The following is a 27868-nucleotide window of genomic DNA, read 5'->3' as shown; positions in this document are numbered from 1 at the left end:
TTTGTGAATTTCTGTATGTAAATATTTTCCCCAAGATAAATTGTGAACACCTCATAGCTTTCAAATGTTTATTGAACATTTCCTTGTTTGACATTTTTTCCCCTCTAAATTCATCAAAACCAAATTGTACATTTAATATACTCTTGATGAAGAAACAGAAAGGATGAGGAAACGTTTTGACATACAGTACATTAACCATCAGAGCAATGAGCAGCTTGACTAGAGTTACAGGAACTAATGAAGCACTTAAAGTGGCATTACATTTTGTAAGACACAAAAAGCAATAGTTCCCAACCCTCTGAATGTCTAATATACATCCCTCCAGATAATTTAATGTTTGCAAAGAATATCTGGAGGATCTGCTGTAGACTGGGATGTTAGGCCGAGTGCTAGAGTGATATACTGAACTACAATGTACAGTACAGTAAGACTTGGCTGAATTCTAACACTTGGTGAAATTCAACATTCTCTTAAACAAAAATTGCCCTTAATTATGTGATATATAATTAAACAAACACAGGTTCAAAGGCTTTGTTCAGACAGGCAGAAAAAAAGTGTTCCCCCCACACAAATACATTACCGTTCAAAAAAAGATTCAAAATACAAACTGTCAGCAAGATATTCTTATTTTTTTGCAAGATGTCTCTCATGCTCTCCAATGCTGCATTTGATAAAAAAATACAGCAAAAACAGTAATATTTGGAAATATTGCAACCTAAAATAATTTTCTTCTATATTTTCTTTTTCTACTTATTCCTATGATGGTAAAACAAAATTTTCAGCAGACATTGGTCCAGTCTTCAGTGTTACATAATCCACCAGAAAGTTTTAAATAATATATGTTTCTTGAATATTCAGTATAATAAAGTTCAAAATACTTGTTCTTTTTTTTTTTTTTTTTAGAAACACAGGTGAAGTCTTTACTGTCATTTTTGAATTTATTAATTTTTTTTGGTGTGGAAATTTATTACATTCCAAACAAAAAACAGGTTACACTTTATTTGAAGGTGACCTTGTTACAGTGTAATTATACATTTAAGTACTGAGTAATATTTATTAACTACATGAACTAACCATATATATATGGTTAAGGTTAGGATTAGGGTTTGGCTTAGGGTTACTTGCATGTAATTCTGCATAATGTATTGTTATTATAATAGTAAGTACATGTAACGTGTAACAAGGACATCTTACAATAAAGTGTTACCAAAAACATCTTACTGACCCCAAACATTTGAATGGCAGTGTATGTTTAGTTATTTGTCTGGGGGGAGGGGGGCAACATTTAAAGTAAAATTTTTATTAAAAGAACAATCAACACCTGACACCAGTGGTTATATCTGTGGCAACTGATGTAAATATACCAGATACAGACTACACTGTTTGAACTGGATCCAAATTCATTACTTTCAGAATAAGAACAATCAACTCCCGACATCCACAAGCAGATGTCAATGGTTAAGTTTATGGCAACTGATGTAGATATAACAGGTATTGACTACACTGTGTGAACAAATGGATCCAACTTCTTCACCTTAACAACACATAACCGCACAGATAGTTGGTCCAACAGATTGAATAAAAAGCCATAACAGAATTGTGTACAGCGTGAACAAAGCCAGTGTCTTTAAAGGAAATGGGCAGAAAATGTTGATCAGCAGTTTTGAGCTGATAAACTGGTGCTTTAAGTCAATGTTATGGACACATATACATTTTTGTGAAATAAATTACAATATGAAAGTAATTCCTAAAAGGCATTATTCCAACCAAGAGCTGCGTATGGTGCAAAACAAAGCAAAAACAAAACAGTGCAAAATAATAAGATGTAAGCTGTTTTAACAACACTCATGTAACTTTGTGCATGATGTCCACAATAGTGAGTGTATATTGTTATATATATATATATATATATATATATATATATATATATATATGTGTGTGTGTATAAACTATCCCAAAGCACATCAGTGCCACTGTTTGCCCTGTGACTAAAAATATGGAAAAGTGTTAAAATATGCATGAAATAAATTATGAAAACTTCAACCTGGAGTGTACAAACTATACATCAATACTGGTCGGAGAGGCTGGAGATACGTGAGCAGATACACCAAAGCCATTTAACAGATCTGACATACTCAAGTCAGTTGGCATTGTGTGTACGTAGTCTTCATGTTTCACACACACACACACACACACACACACACACACACACACACACACACACACACACACACGGCCCATGCATACAGCATGCTCACTCACAAAATAATGTTTCCTTCATAACTAAAACTGACCGCTCCCCATTCGTACTGCAAGAATGTCCAGTCAAAAAAAAACATAATTATATAAACTTACGCATGGTAATTGACAAACTGCTTAAACTGACATACTAAAATAAATGTAGGTCAATGCTACTGCAATTTCGCAATAGCATAAATCTCTGTCAAGAACACTTCCAGATCATATTTCACTCCAAAAGCAAAGGAATAAATAAATAAATATAATGTATTATATTTGTGTTAGAGGGCGAATAATTAGGCATAAACCAGAAATAATCCACAGAAATTATCATCATTACCATCAAGTGAAAATGTATTTAATAATACAATAAAAACTGTATTTTAATTATGTACTGCAGCATTTTGTGTGTGTGTGTGTGTGTGTGTGTGTGTGTGTTTGTGTGTGTACAAAAAACTAGATAAACATTAGATTATGATAATAATGGGGGAAAAACTCACTTGCATTATAAAAATGAGAACGTAGGAAGGAAACATTAATATGTCATGACAAAAAAGTCAAAATGGTGGTTCAAAAAACAGCCTTGATTTTATTTATGCAAAATGTATTTTCTTGTTTTTATTTTGGGGTGAAATATAACCTGGGCATGTCTTCACTGCATTTATGTTTGCATGTGTGACCAAAATGATGATTAAAATGTTGAGTGATTAATAAATTCTATCACCATGAAAAAGCAAAGTAAATATGAATGAGCTTACCAGCTCACCAATTAAGAGCTGCTCTATAAAACCGATCTAGAATCACTAAGTCAACACTAACATATTGTTAGTATTTCGGCTGTATAGTATATATCAGTCTGTGCATCAAAAATTACTACAGTGAACGAAACACAGGCATACAAATGAAACTAAAGTGAAGGACTTCTATAGTTTGGGAGTCATGTCAATACAGACCTACACATGCACATACAAAAACGTCACAAAGAACAAGGATTGTGGCACTCTTTTACCAGTCATACATAAACAAGTCACTCATTTCATTTTTTGTTGCTTCACCCTCTTATTGTCCTCTTCTTGGAGTCCCATTACACCCACTCAAGTTTCCTTCTCTATTTTAAGGACAGTCTTTCATCTTTCTCTCTTTTAGAAATTTGGTCACTTTCATGAGGTGAGGATTACATACAAAGAGCAATTATGTGATGGAAGAGTGAAATTCAAGAGTGGAATGGCTATTTGAGCCATTTTCCATGTTAACAGACTCCATCACCATCACAACTGGTGGCAACAGGAGGTCAAATCCGGATGTGTGTGATACATCTGCCGCGTGGACCAGCAATGGGCACAGACCTGCTGTTGAAGATGATGGCGCACACACATGGAATACAGAATGTTAGTTTACGTGCTGGTTGCTACTGGTTCCATTGTTCCGAACGTTGTTTCTTTGCATCCAGGCTGGTGCTTGCAGGCAGGCAATAGTTGGTCCCGTATTTTCCAGACATCTGGAAGGTTTAGAAGTAGAGCGCTGGTTCACTGCTGAAGTCTGACAGAGAGGAGCTATCAGCAGGTGTCAGCTGGTGAAAAAAAAAAAAGTATGTGTGCAACTTGTCTTATACCATTGGAACAATTGAAATACAGTAATCAATACCTCAAACCATCTGGCTTGTTCAAGAGATGGCAAAACTGGCAAAAACACAAATGAAATAACAACAACGAAAATGTTTGTAGGGCTACCGGTATATTTTTTTTCCATTTTAATATATATAAAAATGTACTTTATTGTTGTGATGGTAAAGCTACATTTTCAGGAGTCATTACATCAGTCTTCAATGTCACACGATCCTTCAGAAGTCATTCGAATATGTTCATTTAATACTCAAGGATTTTTCTTATTATCACAGCTAATATTTGCTTAATATGCTCAATATTATTGTGGAAACTGATACTTTCAAAATTCTTTGATAGAACATCAGCATTTGTGTGAAATGGACATTTTTTGAAACATAAATGTCTTTACTGTCACATTTGAATAATGTAATCCATCCTTTCTGGATAAAAGTCATTTCTTTAAAAAATAAAAATCTTCTTGACACATTTGAGTGGTAGTGTTTTTCTAGTTTGCAGTTGTGCTTAAATGTTTGTATGGTTATCTCTTTAAGAGTGACTCCTGTAATTCTGTAGACACAGAGAACAACAATAATAACTGATGGGACACTCAATGACAGTGTCGTTCCCATAGAGGCCACAGAGAATTTAGTGAGGGGTTTAATTTAACTTGGGCCAAAAATCAAATACCCAGAACACTCTAGCAACTAGCAAGCAATTCCACAGAGATCCCATAATGCCCTCATTTTACATGGACGGGAACCAATATCACGTTCTTCTCGTTTTACACCACAATTGTGTACATATTCATTTTTCTTACCATAACCTCCTCTGTACTCTGTGAAGTATCTTCCCCTCGGTGAGCAGACTCATCAAGCTTGTGTTCCTGCCAGGCGTTAAACTCCACTGAGTGTTTGGGTGTGTAACTGGAAAGATCTGAGGATGAGAAGAAAGGCATTCATGCCAATCCAGACTGAAGAACTACTCAATTTAAAAATACTTTAAATGACTGTATTATTAGGAAAATAATATATTAAAATAGAATCTTAATAATAAAACATTCTATTGTATTATACATCTTATAATACATTTATATCATTTATATTTTAAATTATAGATAATTACAATTATATACATTTTAATATTAGAAATTATCTCTAATATACATTTTCCCTTCACATTTATATCAATTTTAACATAAAAAAAAGTTTATGTCCATGTTATTTGTCAACCACCCAAATGCAATAAATGTAACACCTCATGACTGACCAGCAGGTGTCAACATTGTTCAAATCTAGACCCATACAGCTGTAGTGGTCTACGGAAACCCAGAGAGATCATTCCAACAAATCACCATCATCAGTTCAACCATTATAACAAGCATTACTAAAATATAGAAAGTTAATCATTTCTCTGTATATCTGCTATGGATTTTTCTGGTCCCACTTCCTGCAAGATTACAAGAAATAGACCCCAACTTTCATACTAATCATCATTGGACTTCTAAGAGTTGCATCCCAAAAGATAGGACAAAAAGTGCATTTATTTAGGTTGTAAAAATAGTATGTGAATTGGATCCATTTCCTGTTCACCTCATCTGTGGCTTCTGTGCCTTCCTCTCATTTAATCCATTTCCTGTCATTCTTCTCGTCTTACTCACCCGTGGTGTTGTTGGAGTCAGTGAGTGAGATGGTGTAGCTGGCGCGAGGGATGCTTATCCTCCCTGCAATGAGCCCTCCATCATCTTCTCCTTCTTTTTCTCCTACTTCCTCCTCGTCCTCTCCACTGTCCCACGCACTGCTCTCGGATGGGTATTCATAAGTGCTCTGCAGGCTGGACTCGTTGAAGGATATTTTCAGCTGTGGTGGAATCAGAGGACAGTTTGTTAGGTTTCACAGCAATTATAAATAAACCTGAATGAAATCTGCAAATGCTCTGCAGATTTCCACAGAGTTGGAGCAGATAGTGAAGGAAGTGTCCAGCATATACATGAACTCTTTTGAAACTATTTAAATGTATCCTAGAATGTACATCATGAAGTTGTTTAAAAGAAGCCAAGATCAGTGAGTAGTGAGAGCAGTGATCTAGGCAAACGTTGCACCTTTGAAGAAGATAAGATATTAAGATAGTTTTGATTTGTTTAACATTTTAACATATTTAACATCACTACATAATTATAATAATTCCACTGTGTTATTTTAAATGAAAATGCATCTTAAATGTGGGAAATCGTAATAACGGAGTATGAAGCGTGTCCAAACTTGTTTATGGCACTATGGCAGAACAGCTGGTCCTGACCGAAACTAACTTTTGTTAAGCAAAACTATTACCAGGCCTGTGCACTTGGATCTATGGTAACAAATGGAGACATTTTTTGACTATTCACATAATGCAAATAAAAGGCAAATGGTGAGACAAAAATGAAGCATTAACAGACAACAATGTTCCTTATTGCTTTATTTCTTTCTCACTCCTTACTATGGTTTATATAAGCTTTAGCATTTTTGATGATGCTTGATAATCTAAGTCAGTTGTGGTCATAAATGCTGACACACAAATCAATGCGGGGAAACTCGAATGAACCAAAAGTATACTTATAGAAGTAGTGTGACGGTGGTAATCCATCACGATACTTTCAAATATAACATGGCACTGAATGATCACCATACTAACTTTTAATTAATAATCTGATACAATGCACTTCCTTTGTACATACGTTTTTACATACATGTATTTAAAAAATAACTACATGTAATTACATCTGTAAGTACATAGTTGTTAAATTTGTTAATCTTATTAAGGACGTATCAAACTAATAAACAGGTTTCTGAATGAATAAATACTGGTACTGAAGGGCCACTGGAAGATATTATACTTTAGTATATGGTATATGCTGTGCCAAAGCTGTATAGTGACAGTCACCTGGTCAGTGACTATGCACTGGCTGTGTGTGTGTGTGTGTGTGTGTGTGTGTGTCAACGCTGTCCTAAATCTACTCTAATCTCAATCACATGTCCTTACTCAACAACATATACGCACACTTAATTTACAAAGGCTTTGAACGTGGCTCTACAAGGCACACCCAGGAGAACGACTGGACAAAGGGCACATGTAATGGGGTGATGTTTATTTGATGTGATAAACATTATATTATATGCCATCTAATTGTAAACCATAATGTGCTTTGGAAAGTAACTGGCCCAGATATCCAAGTGTTGTATGTGTTACAATAATAAATGTAATTATGAATTTTGCCTGTCAGTTTCCTTTCAGTTTCTTTTAATACGCTTTCCTGATCTATTTTCAAATACTCTACCATTCAAGTTATTTATTCAAAAATGACAGTTAAGACTTTTAAATAATAATAAAAAACAGTTCTTTTTTAAATGTATTTTTTTTTATCAATGAATAAAAATTTATAAATGTATATAAATAAGTAAATGTCTCCACAGCAGAGCTGTTTTTTAATCAGCGTATTAGGATTGATTCCTGAAGCATTATGTTACACTGAAGTTTGCGGTAATGATGCTGAAAAATCAGATTTGCCTTCACATGAAAAAAAAGATTATAAAATATATTAAAATAATATTTGTAAATGTTAATAATATTTACTAATATTACTGTTTTTACCATATTTTTGTATCTGCAGCAGCTTTGCAGGAATTGACTAAAAGTGTTTTGTACATTCCATTTGTTAATAAAATTTCTTTGAAAACATTCTGAAGCTTGAGACACTTTTACTTTCAAATTGTATTCTAATATGTAATTATAGTTGAATGCAGTAAACAGGGCTGCCATTGACTTTTAAGCTTCATTCTATCCATTACTCTTTCAGAGGTGTTGTACAATTTTTAATTTCTTTTATTAACATAGCGTCACAAAATTTATTGTGGTTACATACAATACACAACGTATTCAAATATATCTCTTTGTAACTCATGGCATTATTTGTTCATGTAATAATGTTCATTGCACATTTAAAGTTTTGCCTAACCCTACAGGCAAATGCAAATTTATTCCAGCTCTAAAGTTGACATTGAGTATCTATGCACTGCAATTATCACAAAATACTACTGATTTTCAATTAGATTTGAGTTCAGGATTTTTCCATAATACTCATACCCATAATACATGGGCCATTGTCCTACTGGAAAAGTACTCTCCACCCAAAGTTAATATCTCTGGCTGACTGAATCAGGTTTTCTTACAGACGTGTCTGTATTTCTCCAAGTTGCCCACGATAACAACAGTCTTTTAAGTTTCCTCAAATAGGCTGAATCTGAAGTGCTATCAATCAGTCATAACTTCACAAACTTGTTTCCACATAACAAAATCTTTAAGTTATCTGTGATTTTAAATTGAAGATTGTTCAGGGGTTAGATCACTTTCAGTTGCTGGTCCCAATTGACTTCCATAGTATGAAAAAAACCCCACTATGCAAGTCAAAGGGGACCAGCAACTCGTGGTGAACTATCCCTTTAAGACAGAGAACTAAATTTCATCGATTTCTGAAGAAAATGTGAGTGGTGGTTGGCCTTGCAAAATTCCCTGCAACAATGTTCTGCCTCTGTGTTAAATCAGAAAATTTAAAGTAATGGCACATCTCTGTTCAAATAGCTGCAAATCTGAGGTATAATGCATATTATTGTGCAAATTAAGTTAAATTAGCAAGTGTAATACTTGCAAAACTAAAATAGGAAAAAATTCACTTTAAACATTTTATTTGATTTTGCAGCACAACAAATCACCTGACACTCTAGAGCAGGGGTAGGCAAGTTCGGTCCTAAAGAGCCGCAGTCCTGCACAGTTCAGCTCCAACCCTGAAAAAAAACCTCACCTGTCTGTATTTTAGTAATCCTGAATGGACTGATGAGCTTGTTCAGGTCTGTTTGATTAAGGTTGAAGCTGAACTCTGCAGGTCTGCGGCTCTCTAGGACTGAACTTGCCTACCCCTGCTCTAGAGTTTCTCTCAAGGCATTTTCTGATTGTCTTCTTTGCAAAGGACATTATGCTGCCTCAGAATTGGTGAAAGCAAGGTATCTTAGAAGATGTCTAGCTTTTGAAACTTGTTTTGTCTGAAGCATATATTTTGTCATAAATGCAATGGGCAGCTCACTATAGGTTTTGGAACAGCAATTGCATCGCATTTACATAAATATTACAATTTAGCACAAGTCATAGCGTTAAACTACACTTGTGACCATAGCCATTTTCCTACTCAACTACTGTAGTTTCTTGGTACTATACCCACTGCTTTCTAGGGATGGGTATCGTTAAGGTTTTAACGGTATTACTACTCTTACCGATACTGCTTTACGGTCCGGTACTTTAATGGTATTCTTATCGGTACTTTGTGTTGTGTTACGTTTTGTTGTGTCAGGCAGTCGAAAACTTTGCATTTCTCTGTCTGCACATAATGCACTTTTGAAAGATGCTTTTGACATATTGCTTGTGTTTCCGCCCTTACATGCAAAAATTTTGTTGCACTTATGAGAACGAGCGTTGTGTGCATCAACCCTAGTGAAGTATAACCACACTTTGGAACGTTTTGCTCTCTCCGCCATCGTCACTCTTTGTATTAAGCGGGAGTTTTTGAACTGTAAGAGGCCGTTCACATAAAGCGTCTAAAAACACGTAGAAAACGCTAGTCGCGCCGCTTTCAAATTTTTTCCCAAATCCTTCGGGCACCTGCACTCCTGAGGCTTCTGCCATTGCTAAGCAACCATGACCTGCTCTCTCCATGAAGACGCGGAAATTTCAGAAATGGATAAATGGATTTACAGCACTAAAAATTGCTTGCAGTAACGTTAGCTCTGCTACTAAATTAATTTAAAAATCTACATACAGCTATGATCAGCTGTTCCTTCATCTTGGCTGAACTTTCAACGTTGTTACGGAAAAGGTGAGGAAGCTACATGACCTGTGGTGCGCTTGCGGCATTCTGAAAAGTTGAGATGTTTTTAACTCGATGTGGTGCGGACGCGCCTGGAAAAAACGAGCGCGTCACACCGTATGGGCGTCGCGACCGCATCGCTTCCATTATGAGCGCATACCGCGCGCCTACATTTGAAATAAAGAACTTGAGCGTGCAAAAGACGTGATATGTGAACGGCCCCTTATGTGTGTGTGACTGACAGACAGCCTCCGCGGCGCGCATGAGAGATCTCGCAGATCTCACAGACAAACGTATTAATAATATTGCAAATTAGAAATGTTTGGTAAGATAAAATGTACACGATAACATAATTAAGCAAATCTCTTCGCCATCGTCACTCTTTATTATTAAGCGGGAGTTTTCGTACTGTGTGCGTGCGCCGCGCTCGTTGTGGTGTGTGTGTGTGTGTGTGTGTGTGTGTGACTGACAGACAGCCTCCGCGGCGTGCATGAGAGATCTCGCAGATCTCACAGACAAACGTCTTAATATGAGCGCACATTAGAAATGTTTGGTGAGATAAAATGTGCACGATAACATTATTAAGCAAAAATACATAGTACATTAATTTTTTCCCTCCAGTATCAAAAGCAAAACCGATAGCGTCAGATCTAACTGATACTACAGTCTTTCATAATTTAGCCCCGGGGCCAGTTTAATACCGGGTTTCGGCACCCATCCCTACTGATTTCTAAGGCACAATTTGCCCAAACTCTGAATAAGACACTGGCAGTATCAAGCAAAGTTTCCAGTGTGGAGTTATTTGGTCATTCTTGGCTCATGCTCACATATTTCCTGACTATTCAGTCAGCGTTAGACATTTAAGCACAGCATGAAATGCTGGCAGTTTCAACCATTTCCCATCACAAATCAGCAACATAATTCATAAATATATTTGGAAATAAAAAATAAAAAAAAATATTTGGCATGAGAAAAAGTCAAATTACATTCAAACAGACCAATCATTAAATGGAAATATTTTCAAAGAAGAATAAGCACCATTGGAAAGAATACTCCATATCCACTACATATTTGCTCTCTATGCATATCAACACCAATAAAAGCTCAAATTATTGAGAAAGAGTTTAACGGTCACATTTACACTCTTTCTTTCTGTTGTACACAAGCATAGAGTTGTTGTAGTAATGATAAACTGTAATAATAGTCATAATAGCAGCTCTTTTCATCCTTAATGTTGGGATTATCACAGAGGTCTGTACATATAAATATGGATGAGTACTTAAATATACATACATATATATATATATATACATATATATATATATATATATACATTTATATTTACTTTCAGAAAGGTCCATTATAAATTGCAATTCAAATTAACAATCAATTAATAACATTATTGCTGCAAAATGCATTATTATTATTATTATTATTAATAATAATTAATAGTTTAATATTTAATTATATACAGATCAGTTATTCCCAGTAAAATTGAATAAATAAGTTTATGTCTTAGTGTAATGCTTCTTGTTAATCATTTTAAAAACAGCCAAAAAGGAAGAGACAGCAGAACTATTAGAGCAGAATTTAACAGAGACTCTTTCCTGATTTGAACCAGGTTGAGACTGTATAACCACACACACACAAACACACATACGGTACATCTTGGGGGTCTCTCCCTGAATTACAACCTTTGTTTGTCAGCAGACTGTAAACACAGAAGCTGTTTGTCTGCTTGTTTGTGTGTGGAGAGAAGATGGTTGCAGCCTCTCAGTGAAGTGTAAAGCAGACAGAGCAGATGCCTGATTAAAGCTAATCTCCTGCCAGAGTGTTTAATATTAGAAATCCCTCAGCACAGTAGAGATGGTAAGACCTACGAAACATAAACACACACACATGGTTTCACAAGCATGTGATATGGGTGAACCAGCATGACAAATGTGTGTATTTTCATATGATATAGGGGATTAGTATATTTCAGTCATGTATAAAGCATTTCATTTGCACTATAGAGTATGAGGAACTCTGCTTGCAAGAAATCCAATGCACACATACAACAGGAAGTAGTGGTTGAGCTATAAGGTTTTATAAATATAATGACAATGATGCAGTGGCTTTAAGATGCACACAAAACATGTTTCACAATATTTACCCACAAATTTTGAGTAACTACTTTTTTGGACGTAACATTAAAGTGAAAAATATGAAATCGAATTGGCTCATGTCTAAATATATATATATATATATATATATATATATATATAAAATTTATATATTTTAATTATGTCTACAGGTTTTTTTTTTCAGTTTCATTTTCAGTACATCAAGTTGAATAAAATATTATATGAACTAAACTTAATAAAAATGAGAAATGTTGCTTTGGCAATTAGATACATTAAATAAGTTTAGGTTTTATTTCTTTCTTTTTTCTTTTTTGTTAAAAATTGTTTTATTTGAAGTAACATTTTTTATGATTTTAGTTTTAGTTAACTACAATAAACCTGATAGAAATGGCGCATGGTGTAGCAGCTGGTAATGTGAGGGAGTGCATAAGAAATGCTGTATTCACAGCACCAAAGAATAATATAACAACATGTCTTCATCCATGGAATGGCTTAAAATCTTTATCAAACTGAACACCACCTCTCAAGAACAACATCATTGTAAAGGTGCATATCTGTGTTCTAACCAAAGTAACTGAAATGCTGCACGAACCACTGAAATTTCCCCATGGTTGAGCTACACATTATAACAACAACAAAAAATAAATCAAGCATCCAACAAAATGGTTGTGTCTAAAGTTTGCATACTACCTAGGTTATATACTTGCCAGTCAACAAACTATAAATTGGGACATGCTAACTGTAATTTCACATACTATGCAAATACCCAGTGTGCTGTTGTGGTGTTTTTATGGATGGGCACTTTTTATTAAAATTATTTTGGACTGATGCACTGCGACACCCGCTGAGTGGCATTAAACAGCTAGAAAGATCAACGACGATTTTTACATAACTCCGACTGGATTCGTTTGAAAGAAGAAAGTCATATACAACTGGATGACTTGAGGGGGGAGTAATTTATGGTCTAGTTTTCAGTTTTGGGTGAACTAACCCTTTAATGACAGACAGGAGCAGGTTTATTTAGTTGCTGTCTCTTTAAGACCTCATGCTTGGATCTATTACACATAATTTAGTTTCTCAACTGTTTCACTTAATTGACCATTTACGTGAATACTTGAATACGTGAATATTAAAATGGACATTTTGACAATTTTGTATGTATTTAGCCACTTAAGGTCAATAAGGTACAACTCTCTTAGATGCGGCTCTATGTGAGCGCGCTTTAGGTGTGAGCTCACAGAAAGGGGTCTCACAGAGAGAGCGCAAGTACTGAATTGAGCACTTGAATGTTTAAAATGGTAAAACTCAAAATTATGTGCAAATGATACATTCCATCATCTGTCCCGAGTGTCTTTCACACTGAAATATTTCTGTTACAAGCGTGAAAACTGCAGGAATCAGTAGAATTATGCGCAATCCTATGCCGAATTCAAGCCCTGAGTATAAATTTCTTTCCAAAAAAAAAACAGAAAAGAAAAAGTACTGACCTCAAACTTTTGAATGGTAGTGTATATTGCTTCAAAAGATTTATGTTTTGAATATGAATATCCTTTTTAACTTTTTATTAATCAACAAATTATTAAAAATTATCACAGCTTCCAAAAAAAAATATTAAGCAGCTCAACTGTTTTTAACATTTAAAATAAATCATCATATTAGAGTGATTTCTGAAGGATCACGAGACACTGAAGAATGGCGTAATGGCTGATGAAAATTCAGCTTTGCATCATATTATGTATTTAAGTATTTTAAAATATTTCACAATATTAGCTACTGTTTTTACTGTATTTTGATCAAATATATGCAGACAGAGACTTAATTAAAAAAAACAAACATTAAAACATAAAAAAAAATTACTGATTCCAAACCTTTGAATGGTATTCAATATTTCCAGGTTATGATTAAATTAGAAATTTGACCCCACTGTGCACACTAAATTAAAATGTACAATCAGACTACAGAAATAGGTGCATAAGGCATTAATTCTGCTGAATCCCAATGATTTTCCCTCACAATCAGAAAAGAAAATGTGGAAAAAGTGTGCTGATTCCATGTGAGCCTAGATTTGAGGCATGCTCTCATTTATGGAAAGGCTTGAAATATTAATCAGAACTAGCATAAGCACACATGAACAACACTGTTGTTATGGTGTGTAACGCAGCCTGATATGGGCGGTTTGATACATCATTGGCAAGTACAGTGCAAAGGGAGGGAAGGAAGTGTTTTGGAAACAAAAAGGCACAGATATCTAATTTGGGATTTCTAATGACAGGATAGAAAGACTGTGGTCACTGTTGCTCAGCGACAGGAACCACTGCTATTTTTAAAGGAGAGAGCAGAGGAGGAACTATAGCAAGAGCAATGCATGCAACGAGCGAGAAGACAAGTATGCTATACACTGAGATGTAAAGCTGCCTAGAAAGAAAAAGAAGACTCCTATCAACAGGCTTATCACAGAAAACCAGGGCAGGAAATCATAAACAGTCATATCATTCTTTCTGTGATGATCTACAATGTCAGCTGGTATTTTTGTGCAGCTTGAGCCTAAGGTCAGGGTTTATTTGAATAAGCTTTGCATTGACTATTTCAAGTCTGACTCTCAAACAACAAATTATCATATGTGCAAACATCCATGCAAGTCAACACGGCACAGGTATTTGACACTAATTTGTTTGTCTTTCAATTTATGTAATTTAAAAGAATATTCCAGGTTAAAATTAATTCAAGGAATAGATTACCCATAAACCAAGATGGCATCAAGACTGCAATTATAATTAAAGCTAATGTAAATTTAGGCATCACAACATTACAATTTATGAAAAAATGTATATTCATTTGAGATTAGGATTCAATTAAGATTTATGTGTTATAATTATTTTGTTGTTGTTGTGTTATAAATTGTTTATTTTTTTATTTTTGAAGAAATGACTAAAGTTTTTAAAGATCAAGCGTTAGATGACAGCAAATGTCATCTAAATGTACAAACAGGGGAACACTAAAAGTTCACATATTATGAAATATTCTTATAATTCAAAGTAACTGTTTTCTATTTGAATCTGCTTTAAAATGTAATTTATTCTGTTGATGACAAAGTCAAATTTTTAGCACCCATTACTTTAATCGTCAATGTCACATGAGTCTTTATAAATCATTCTAATATGCTGATCAATAAATATTTCTGATTTTTTTTATTAGTGTTGAAACAGTTGTGCTGCTTAATATTTTTGTGGAAACCTGATTTTTTTTATTTATTTTTTTCACTTGAGAAGTTCAATAGAACAGCAGTTACTTTCGGTATTTTAAATCTTTTGTGACATTATAAATGTATTTATACTGTCACTTGTTTATCAGTTTAATGTGTCCTTGCTGATTAAAACTATTAATTTAAATTAAAATAACATTTTCCTGACACCAAACCTTTGATTGTAGTGTATTGTACATACCCATTTATCATAGTTTTTCATAATTTTTGAAGCTTGAAAATTTTGGTCGCCATTCACTGCTACTGCATAGAAAAAAAGCACACAATACAATATTCAAAGTGTGTTCCAGAGAAAAACTAACAGCATGTGGTTTTAGACCAACATAAGGTTGAGTAAATAATGACACAATTTTAAATTTTGGCTTAATTGTTTATTTAAGAATTTAATTAATTTGAAAAGCAACAATGACACTTTTGTAACACTCTCACATCCACACAGACTACAACTTTCTCTCTCTCTCTCTCTCTCTCTCTCTCTCTCTCTCTCAAGTTCTCTCTGCTCCTCTCTCTGTCTCTCACATACACACCGGTAGTGACTCTTGAATTAAACATGACAGTGACAGTGGCGCTTTGCAGTCTGAATTCTAATTACATCGACTCTATTGTAGATACTGCAGCCATGTGACAGGCATGACACACACTCTCACATATAGTACACAGAAGTGGTCCATATTGGATTACACAGTGGCGTCAACACTGTAGGATACATCTTTAAATTATCTGAAGTTCATGACAAAATGGCGCATACTAATGGAAAAGTAAAAAACACACAGCTGCAATGTCTGCAAGGAGAACTTCCTGGAGGACACCAGTAAGGTTAGGAGAGGGGAGACGGGGGGAGGGGAGGAAAGGAGGAAGTGAGGATGAGAAGAGAGAGAGAGAGAGAGAGAGAGAGGTGTGGTGCATGATGGAGAAGGCATTCTGACTGGTCAATAATTAAACATAGTGGACTTTCACACTCGTAACAGGACGTATGGGGAAGAGGAGGGTTGTGTGTTTGTAAGACACACATCATAAAAATAAGACATTTTACAGACAGAAATATTTCTTGCAAGCTGAATGAATCTACAATGAGAGGTGTAACCTCAAGTGTGGTAGGGAAATTATGGATTTAAAAATAAATAAATTAACCGCAGAATAAAGGCTGACCAAACAAGAAGTTCTTACGGGTCCATATGACAAATAGGAGTGCTTTATTTATCCAAAAAATTAAAATTCCGTAAGTATCATAAATTGTAACTGTATAAATATTATTACACTCTTGGGGAGTTGCCACACCAGACATTTAACAATCGGAACTAACCTTTCCTTCACATAAAAATGTAATTTTCTGACATTTTAATGTTGTCATTGACAAACAGTAATAACGGGTGCTCTTTATGACATCATTTCCTGTTCTTTAAGTACATTATGCCAACTACTTGATAAGGATTCTTTTCAAGAATTACTTTGAAGAAGGAGCCATTTTCTACGTGAGATGTGGCCAGGAATGATAACCAATTATATATATAATGACTGGATTGCTCATCGAGTTCTAAACTGCCATCAGAAGTGTTCAAGTGGCCATCTTACTATTCCCTACCAGCAGAGAGCATCAATGACTGACAGAAAAAACATTATTTTAATTGTTTAAATATTAAACATGAACATATATCTGGTAATAGTATCTGAAAAGTATTTGAATATACAATGAATAATACAATACAAGCCTCTGTTCCTACATTGCATGTTGAATTGAAATTCAAAGCCTTCTTGAAAATAAAGCTTCATCTCTTTAAATCCATACCGTTTGTAGTCAGCGTTATTTTTCTAAATAAGTTATGTGTTTATAAGTGTCTACCAAGCATAAATCTTTATTCAGATTTCGTGAGCACTCTGATGTTTATCATATTCATCTGATGTATGCTACTGTAATGAATATGAAAGTAACTTTTTAATAAGCAGGGGAAATTCCCGACAAATAATCGTTTACATGCTTAGGACGCTTGTGTTGTAAGAATTTACATAGATACTTGAGATATAAATCACTGACCCATTAGCTGATGTTTTCTCATCAATCTGTTACAATTTCCTATTAATTTAACTGAATCTATTGAAATACCAATATGCCTCACAGTGGTTTCACTTTAAAACGTCATGAGCAATCCAGTTCTCTATTATAGATCAGTTATGGTAACCCATTCTCTGAATTTGTGCTCTGCATTTAACTAGTACTGTACGTACACACACACACATACACACACACCCGGAGCAGGGGGTTCGGTGCCTTACTGAAGGGCACATAAGTCACTGGTATTGAAGGTGGACATTCACTCCCCCCACCTACTGTACAATTTCTGCCGATACTGAGACTCGAACCCACATACCTTTGGGTTACCAGTCTGACTCTAAAACCTTTAGGCCACGAATGCCATTAGAGTCAAAATTAGGTGAGCTGCATGCTGAGATTGTTTGTATTACATACAAAAAACGAATAATCTTACTAGCAAAAACAAACCAGTTTAAAAAAAAAAAAACTGCTCAGTATGAAATACTTCAATGTCTTTATGAACTTTTTGGTGAAATGAGGGACAGAAACTTTCAGATTTCATTAAAAATATCTTAATTTCTCTTTCAGAGATGGATAAAACTTTTTTTTTTGGGTGAACTACAATAAAGGTGCTTAAAAGGTTCTTCTCAGCGATGCCATATAACTATTTTTGGCTCCACAAAGAACCATTCAGTCAAATGTTCTTTAAAGAACCATCTCTCTTACCTTTTTATAATCTGAAGAACATTCTTTTGCCAACAAAGAACCTTTTGTGAAACACAAAATCACTCTCAACTGCCTCAAAGACAAACAGAGATGCACTAATGGATAACCAACACATATGCACACCAACATAACAAGCCCCTACACACTTTCTAAAGCTGGGCCATGCCATATTAAACCTTCAGTGGTTCATTAAAACAATCCTTCTTCATGGGCTTCAAGAATGAGCAGTTAATACATAAAAGCTAATGTATTAAACCTTGATGAAAATTCTCTGACATATTCTGTCTCTGTCGTTCTGTCATTTTCCAATAACAAATGCAGACATGGTTTTATGTTTTATGCGTGATATGCAACGCAGTGTGTAAAAACACAGTATAAATCATTATAATCAGTAATTATGTCCCCACTGGATGCAACAAATGCCTCGTTTGTAATGGGTTTTTATTGGTTTTGTCTCGCCATGCCGGGTGACGGCATCACAGTATGTTCTGGATAGCTGGCCAATCGCTTTTCAGAACGATGAGCTTTGTAAAAATCGATGCGTTTTAGAAAGGCAGGGCATAGAGGAGCAACAATAATGTACATGGTTTTTTGTTTTTTTGTTTTACCTTAAACCGCACAAACACATTGCATTACACCTAATACACAACTTAATGTTCTTATAAGTAACGCCATATGACCCCTTTAATTATATAAATAATATTAACTTTGTGTTAAAAATTTGCATTTTATCTTCAAATCAAAGATCCACTTACAGATGTTATTTGTACGCTGAGTGGATCCTTGTATACTCTACTAATGCAATCTTTTTCGTACAGAGCAGTATTCAAATTACACACTGTCAGACAAATTGCTATTTTATCATTTCCAGTCAAGTATCAACACATTTTAAGGCTATTATCTCCTATTCTATGTCACATTATTCTAAACCATAATTACAGAGTAAATGTGGCATCAGATTCAGCAAATATCTCATGATCTTTCCCATGAAATCAGAACTTACTGAGCTACACACACATACTTCTGCTGCCAAAGTCATCTGAGCTTTCAGTCTGAAACTCAATCAGCTCATTTTAATCATATTTATCATTACATGTTTACCATGGTTCGGCACAGACTTGGATCTATAGATAGGTTCTTGAACTAATTCACTCTCATTGCTCTATTCTCAAAAGAGATGTAACTCAAGGCACAGGCAAATCTAATGGTCATAACATCATGACTGTTCTACATAACAGAAGGATTCAGTCAAGCCCTGGAGCATAATGAGCTGACCCTGGAGAGACAATATGCTAACAGCATTGGTAGGTTTTTGGCACAAACCCCTCAACCACAGCTCACTTAAGATAAAGGACCCAGACAGGCTTCTCAGGCTGATTTAGACCATAAACCTGAATAGCTATATTTGTAAGAAATGTATCATTCTAGGGCAATTATTTTGGGGAGAGCTTCTTTTTATTCTGAAACTATTATTAAGCAGCAAATAAGAAAAACTAATAACAATAAGTAATAATAGTGAGAACTGGTCCCCAAACTAAAGTGTGGCCATGTTTTCTAATGGCGAATCATTCTTTTAGGGCTCAGCGATTTGGGAAAAACTTGACAAATTTGGGTTTTTCCACGTGTGTATATTCTCAAACACACAGCCCTGGCCTCAAGAATATAAAGAGCTTTTGGAGTAAGTAGGCCATAAAGATACACTTCTCAATGCTGCTGAAATAAAGACTGTGGACCAACAGAAACCAACATAGAGAGATGTTGCCATATTTGCTGCTTCCCTTTCTAAGCTCCAGACCAGAAAGGGCTTCAGTGTAACCAATAAAACCCAACAAAACAAAGGTGTGGCATGAGCCAATCCCATGCGTAACAATCACCTACATAAAACAGAGGGTGAGGACAAAGGCAGAACATAACCTAACCCAAATTGGGCCTTACCGACTGGATGTCTCACAGAAGAGACAACAAAACTGTTAGTTACATAAGGTCAAAAATGGAGTGCACAGCTTTCTGTCAATGATAAACTGATAAGATTTCATTATAGATTCAAATGTACACAAAAAGACTGAAGCATTTCTGCATTGTGAAGTACATTGTGCACATGAGGGCCCACAAATGCATTTCCAATTGAGGTAATTCAAGAAAATGTGAGTGATGCGTACCTTACTGTAGGTCTTTAAGGCGCATTTACACCAAGCACAATAACTACAACAAAAACTAAATTAGCATCCACACCCACCGATGAAAACGTTCTGTCTCTGCACACTGCATTTACGTCATCTGCAACTTTAAATGCTCAAGCTCTTTAAAGTCATGTGGGTTGTGACTGTCCAATGCTTTTGTCATTAATCATCTGATATCATTACTAATAGCCATGGTTTGGACTTCCCTGTACTCATAAATTAGAATGCTTATTTACACTTTATAGTTAATGTTATAACGTTAACTATAAATGGCCCTTAAGGGTGATGTCCACTACACAATAAAGAGACATGTTTTAAAAGGTTTAAGACACAGGATGCATGCTTAATTTCAACAGAAAGGAAAAATGTAACTATTTTAAGATGACATAGTGTATTAAAAACAACAAAGGTGCAAAAACTTTAGCATCACAAATCATCATAGAACAAAATAAACAAAGACCTACATGGATTATGCATAATGACTTAAAACAATAACACAAAAGCCAGGCATTTTCTTGGCATTTGTTATTAAAGTACAAAAGTGCTGTTTTTGCGGTAGAAGTGATGCTTATCAGACAGAGTTTACTGTGCAGGCAGTCCAACACAATTAGCTGTCAGCGGTCTAAAAACCTTGCAGAGAAGTAGTGTCTCTAAATTCATCCCTATTATCATTAGAACTAAATGAATTAAAGCTAACACAAAAATTTGAAGAAAAAGCTAAACATGTAAAACTCTAATCGACCAAGTTGAACATCTGGAACCATCCCAACTTTTAACACACGATATGAATCCAAACATTGTTTGATATTAATCAGTTTGTTTGCCAGAACTACCATGCAGAGGAAGTGAAACGGATCGTTGCTGCTTGTTTGGTTTCCTGTCTTGAGATCAATTTTGACTGTGAATAGAAGCATGCTATGTAACAGGTCAAACAAATCTCAAGTACGGCCATGCAAGTTACAAGTACTGATAAATATCCACTCTATAAAATACAAATCATAACTAAATATTTCATATGTAATGAAATTACCAAAAAAAAAAAAAAAGCTTAAAATGTATCATTTTAGCAAAATAGTTATTCAAACATTTTTTTAAAAGGGAAGATTAAACCAGTTTTCTAAGTTTTGCCATTTCACATTCCCTTCAGGATTCACAGACAAAGAGATCTAAAATACCTTTATTAGACCTCAGTAACTCTGATACTTGACTCCAAACAGATCACATGACTCATTTTCCTACGTAAATCACCTGGCCTCCTCTGTCAAGTTCTTTACTGCTGTTTACATTTGGTTATAAATTTAAGTTGCAATTTGAGCACATTGTTGAGCGCTGGTTATGTCTATAACTACATAGCCTCAAACAGTATTTTCTATATTATTTGCATATAGCATTTTCTATATTAATTTCTGTAGTTTTGTACTACAAGTTGCCCTGCAAAATTTAAGTTGTTGTTTTGTTTTTAGTGGATGTATTAAGTCATTTCTTCTTCAAGTTCACACAGGTGTCTTAACACAGTAAGCACATTTTGCTCAAAAAGTGACATAAATTTAAAATAAATGTCACTTGTTTTGCTATTCTGTTATCTAATGTAACAGGCTGCAAATTTGTTGGTGTGGCTATCCAAATGGGTTTCACTGTATCCAACTGATTTATTTGTAACTTGAAAATGTGTTATGCTGCATGATGTTGCAAATTGGTATTTATTGTTATAATTGTTATCAATCATATATAATAAACACTGGTTTGTAGCTCATATAGTTTTACTGTTGAATCAACTTTGTTATTCTTCTAGTTATTAATACATTTCTTCTGTTTTTGCTAAATAAGTTGGATAGCACAGAAAGTTACAGCTTGTTTGGTCTGATGTCTTGCATGGTTTTATGAGATGTCTTTGGATGGAAAATCTAAACAACGGTGTAAACACATCTTAAATGATGCAGTGGTTATGAATACAGTGAACCTTTGAACAGGTCCTAAACACCCAGCCACTATCTGAAAAACATCTAGAAAGCCTTTTTCATCTATTCGCACAAATTTGGAACATACAAGCAAACCTACTGTATACACAAACTGTATTAATATTTTTTAATTCATTAAGAACATCAACATTGATTTAATAAAGTCACTTGCCAAGGAAAGGAAAAAGTTAATTCTTCTTAAAAGGATAGTTAACCCAAAATTGAATAGCGCAAAATGGGATATTAGGCAGAATGAAAATGAAACGTAACTGGGAGTGCCTAATATTGCACTTTGTGATCCACAAAAGGAAGAAAGAGATAAAGGTTTTGAATGACATCAGGATGAGTAAATGATGACAATGTTTGTTTTTGGGTAAACTATACCTACTAAGCCACTTCATACAGACATTAAATTTCTTTGATACATGTCTAGTAAGTAATGCGGAAACAAAGATTATTGTAATTATGCTAAATATGATATTACTGTATATTTACCTTTTTTCCTGTTGAGCCAGTCTTCGAAAGGCAGGATCGCCCAAGAGAGAGGTAGCCCCCAATGACCTCTATCTCCTCTGCAGCAGGGTAACGCTTTTTAATCAGGGTTCCCAGGTGGACATAAGGGGCTTGTGGTGTGCTCTGAGATTCACTGACAACTTCTGGGGTCTCAGCAGGGTCAGACTGGGCCTCGGGCCTCCGTTTCGGAACGACTGTAAACGTATTTCCTTTGCGCCTCTGCACTGCAGGGCTCACAACAGGCGGCGTGGGCTCCACGACTATATCATCAATGTTTGTGATAGGCAGCTTATCATCCGGAGATGGGACTGATTTGACGGGTGAGCCAATTGAAGGTGGAGAAGCTGGGACTGGAGAGGTGGGTGTGGTAGACACTGTTTTGGCTTCTATGGTCAGCTTTTCTGTAAGCTTTGGTGTGGAGGCTATGGGAGAAGCAGGCGAGGGGGTTGGCACTGTGGGCTCTGAAGCTGCCACTCCCACCAGGGGTCGTGGGGAGTGAGGGGAAAGCACAGGGCTGGATGGGGCGGTGCTGCCAGGTGACGAAATGGCTGCTCGACTCTTGGGAATGACGGTGAAGGAATTGCGAGACTGGAGTCGCAAGTTGGCGAGTGCACGGGCCTGTAGATCACCGGCCGGAAGAAGAGAAAGATCCGGGTGAGGGGACGGACGGATCTCAAAACTGGGCGATAAAGGGGGTGATGTGGGGCTAGGAGTACAGTCGGCATGGGCATGGTGGCTCTCTGGAGAGCATGGCACCTTGGCTTTGGAGGCCCCATCTATGCTGTCCCAGTCCCGTTCTCTAACAGGCTTGGACGGAGACCTCTCAGTGTCCTCCCTGGGATACACAGTGACACTTCGTCCCCCATTCCCCTCGAAACGTCTCCATGCAGAAGATACTAACTGAGGGGATCCAGATACGGGTGTACTACTCCCTGAGCCACTAGGAGAGGTGTGATGATTGCTTATGGAAGACTTAACATTTTGGAAGACCTTACTGTGTGAGGAACCGGCTTGCGGAGATTCTGGGCATTTTGGCACCACATCTGGCTTGGGTCTAGAGCTTGGCCTGATAGGACTGGAATCCAAGTCCAGGAGGTTTTCCGTGCTGCGTGACTTGGGCTGCAGCTTGCCATAATTTCTGTCAAATTTCTGTAGCATGCGACTCACCCTGCCTTGCCCCTCCAGTGGGGAGGAAGCCGGTCGTCCCAGCGTGCTGAGGTTCTCCTCGCTTTTACTAAGTGCAGTATCGTAAATGACCACTTCCTTCGCGCGTATCTCAGTAACTGGACTACCTCTTCGGTCCAACAGGTCATTGAGAGAGCTATATCCGCTCACCGTGCCGTTCTGCTGCAGTTTCGATGCTTGATTCAAACCACATCCTTCCGAGAAGTACTCCGGGTCGGATTCAATGATGATGATATTCTCAGCGCGTATAGTCCGTATACCGGGGACGCTGCCGTATAACTCGAGGATGTGCTGAACAGGTCGCGCGGCGTTCTCTTGGCTCTGACGCTTCTTGCGTTCTTTTTCCAGTTTAATGAATGGGTTTTCCTGCAGCGGACCCAAGCTCTCTTGCAATACCAGGCTCTCCTCCGTGCGGCTCGGGTCCGCGGATAGCCAGTGCTCTTTTGTTTTCACCGGTGACAGATCCGGGCTTTTGGTCGCGCGCTTGGCAGCGGTAATGGTGTAGTTCGTGCTAGATTGTGCGCCGGTGATATCATCCTTGCTTTTGCTGCCAGTTACCTCGCCGTTATGTCGAGATCCGACGGACTCGGCACCTGCTCCGCCGCCCTTCGCCTTTCTCCGCTCAAGGATCTCGCGTTTCCAGGCCGGCATCCTCGGGCTCTCCTGCCCTGGCTCTTGGCGAAGAACGCGAAGATCCCCGCCCGACATTATGGGAGAAAAGGGTTTAATAGAGATACGTGTAAAACCAAAAGAATCTCTCGCCGTACCTGCAGCGCCTCTTCTTACTCGTACTCCTGCATCATTGCAGCCTCAACAATGTATCCTGCATGATGATGATGTGCCAGTCTCCCGACACGACCCCGCCCTCGGAAAGTGACGTCAGGTCTTCGTCTCAGGGTTGACACCTCATTTGGTCATTTTGACTTGAGGCACACCATTTGTTTTAACATATGCCCCACCCCCTACTTTCTACTATTGTGAAAATTAAAGCGAGCCCTGTCAGTCAAACACAGCGAGTCCCGCCCATCTTAGATCTTTAACCCTTTCATTATTTAGAGTTTGGTGACCCCTGGTATAAGTTATGAATTGGCAAAATGTGAGCTGTTTGGAGCAAGATCACAGCAAGCAAAATAAATAAATGAATAAATACATTCTGAAACAATTAATCGGAAACAAATTAAATGAAAATAAATATAACAAAAATAAATAAACATACATGGGTATATGAAAATACATATGATTGTAATAGCCCTACAGTGTTTCGAATGCAGCAAAAACGAAGGTGAGTGACATGATCAAAAATGGTGTGTTTGATCAAATAAATTGAATAAAAAGTAGAATAATGCAATGTGATGGTGTGGTACCACTACTGTCCTCGTCACTCTCATAATCCAATTTTAATCAGATTAATTAAAGGGCACAGAAATAAAGATTATAGCAAGACATCATAAGTACAGAGCGTCAAGGTATTTATAGACTTTGTTTATCCAAATACATGGCTGTAGCCTATTATGCACCTGGGCATTCTGTACATTCAGATAAGCTCATAATCGGGGATGGACGGCAGGAAACAAATGTTCCTTTAAGATATGGGTGTACGACCTTTAGTACAGTTGTTGGCATTTACAGCCACAATGGGTTGCAAGTCAACTTAGACATTTTAATATTTAAAAAATGTCTAAACGTGATCAAGGAAATTATTTTATGCTATCATAAACCAAGTGCAAAGTCCAAAAATAACAAAGCTTATTATTAACAGTAACACTTAGACCTCATTTCTCTTTAGAAGTTATATATTTTAGAAAAAGTTTCACCACATCCGTAAGGATGATACATTTAAAACTAGCTGCTCATTAATGATATAATTGCACCCCAAACATCATAAAAACTATTTGTAAATGTATACTTAATTAAATTGCATGGTTTGTCCTGAGTGGACTATAATGAGACGAATAAGAAATTGCAGGTTTTATTAAATCTGCAGTGCCATCTAGTGCTTATTATAGGACGTACACACACACACACACACACACACACACACACACACACACACACAAGTTTATTTAGAATTTTCCTCTCAAAAATATCAAACATTTGACCAACCTTTCTAAATAAATAAATTTAGGTCATTTCAAGGCATGTTCATAACAAACCAAGGAAGATCAAGAATGTTGAATGTTGATGGTTTATTTACAATTGTACAAATAATAATAAAAGGTAATAACACAGGTAAAGCAAAATCAAGACCATATATCTCAAAGCACTTAAAGACAATAATAATCATAAAAATCAGCACATTATTTTAAGCATTGTTTATGATGCCATGGTTACATGAACCATTTGAATACCAAAAAATAAAAATAAAAATAAAAAAAGACAAAAAAAAGTTGATTTTGCACTTCACTCCTGGTTTGAATGAGACCTACAGGAGTCCATTTCATTCACATAAGTCCACTGTCATGTGTGCAGATGGGTTGTCCTTTAATTGACACGACAAGCACGAATCATGAGCAGCTGCAGAAGGATGAAAAGGGGGGAAACGATAAGCCCAAACCACAAATCACTTGCCTGGTCCTGTTCGGCCAATTTCTGGCATATCAGCACCTCACACACCAGCTTGAGGCTGAGCACGGTCAGCACCCACAGCAAGCGCAGCACTGCCAGCCGCTTCTCTCCTTCTTGATAGAGGCGGATGGATACAATGGCTGTGAAGTAAGTGCTGAGGCCATCAGCAGCAAACAAGGGTGAGAAGACAAGCCACCAGCTCATCTTAAGAGTCTGCTTGTCCACGTCCATGTGTAGGGCCACCAGCACACTGAAGACCAGCAGCGCGCCCAAGTGGAGGAACAGCTCGAATGTGGCAAAGCCCAGCCATTGCACCAGCTCTCGCAGAGAGAACAGCATTATTAATGGGACACAATTTAGTGTTTACTGGAGAGACTAAGATCAAAACACTAGCCTAAGAAACTGGAAGTGAAGAGAAGCATTTAATGGGTATTCAAGCCTACGAAAAATCCTCCACTAATGAGCGTTTCACTATTTTGGCAGCATCATGCTCTTTCTGAGATGGACCAGGTCCACCTTCTGACTTATGCATTTGACTCTCTGTCGAAACCTGGAAAAGGAAGGAAAAGACCTCATTATCAAGACCAAAAACAACACAAACCATTCAAGTTTGGAAATCATTCTATGTGTAAATTTGTACACTGATGAAGTCGCATTGTCCAGAAACATGGTTGACTGTAACATTTAAATCAACACATACGTCAGTAAGGATTATTTCACTATCCTCAACATCATGTCGATTGTATCCTTAATATACAGCATAATCCAGGTTAACACTATGCAGATAAACATGTTATTAGTAAATTGTCGTTAATCATTTTGCGGAATTGAACGTCTAACGTAAGTGTACACAAGCGAACTGTCAGTTAGCATATGATGACGACTACTAAATGTACAAATAATACACTGAAAAAAACATTTTACCTGACAGATATCGTTCGAAGTGATGGTTGAAGACAAATATATAAAGGCAAGCTACATTTTTAAAGGATTATTAATGAACGGGTGGGTTGACAGAGGTAGATAAGCAGCTGTAAAGAACACAAGCTAACTGAGATATGCTATTTACCTTCCAACAGGAGCCCGGAAAAATATCGCGAGATCTCAAATTCGAGTCGAGAGGAATATCATGTGATGCCTTTGAAAGTGGAGAATATTTTCTACGGAGGCCGAAAGGTATGGAATGATGAAATCACAGAAAATGGTTATGCGTCAGAATGACTAACTTTACAAAAAAAAAAAAAAAAAAATATATATATATATATATATATATATATATATATATATATATATATATATATATATATATATATATATATATATATATATATATATATATATATATATTATAATTTATAATTTTTCTTTTCATACAATAAAGCCATATAATCGATCGTAAGAAGATCCTCAAGAACAGAGCACCAATCAACAAAAAAATGATAAATATTTTACATTAAATAAAGCTTGCAGGAAGATATTTTTATTTATATCGCAGGTACAAGCGCATGACATTTAAATATTTACCAAATAATACTTTAAAACGTTTTGAAATTTGAGTGTAGCTAGATGAAGAATTTGGCTTCCTGAGCCAC

At 36.3% G+C, this 27868-nt stretch overlaps 2 protein-coding genes across 3 annotated transcripts; both read right to left on the bottom strand.

The window, feature by feature from the left end:
- Nucleotides 1-54: 54 nt before the first annotated feature.
- tprn (taperin) lies at nt 55-24580 on the bottom strand. The gene is made up of 4 exons (XM_059546165.1): nt 22509-24580; nt 5500-5698; nt 4660-4775; nt 55-3808 (listed from the first exon to the last, which is right to left on the bottom strand). The coding sequence occupies exons 1-4, from the start codon at nt 24417-24419 to the stop codon at nt 3746-3748; spliced, it is 2289 nt and encodes a 762-aa protein (XP_059402148.1). The 5' UTR covers nt 24420-24580; the 3' UTR covers nt 55-3745.
- A 1533-nt stretch (nt 24581-26113) lies between these two features.
- tmem203 (transmembrane protein 203) lies at nt 26114-27455 on the bottom strand. 2 transcript variants are annotated; one of them, XM_059546155.1, is made up of 2 exons: nt 27346-27455; nt 26114-26826 (listed from the first exon to the last, which is right to left on the bottom strand). In XM_059546155.1, exon 2 carries the CDS (start codon nt 26613-26615, stop codon nt 26193-26195), a length of 423 nt encoding a protein of 140 aa, XP_059402138.1. In that variant the 5' UTR covers nt 26616-26826; nt 27346-27455; the 3' UTR covers nt 26114-26192. The 2 variants fall into 2 exon arrangements, with proteins under 2 accessions (XP_059402138.1, XP_059402134.1); XM_059546151.1 differs by lacking the exon at nt 27346-27455 and adding an exon at nt 27201-27339.
- Nucleotides 27456-27868: the final 413 nt, after the last annotated feature.

Source organism: Carassius carassius, chromosome 4 (assembly GCF_963082965.1).
Source record: "Carassius carassius chromosome 4, fCarCar2.1, whole genome shotgun sequence".
NCBI classification, from domain to species: domain Eukaryota; kingdom Metazoa; phylum Chordata; class Actinopteri; order Cypriniformes; family Cyprinidae; genus Carassius; species Carassius carassius.
This window is presented reverse-complemented; position numbering and strand designations above follow the sequence as displayed.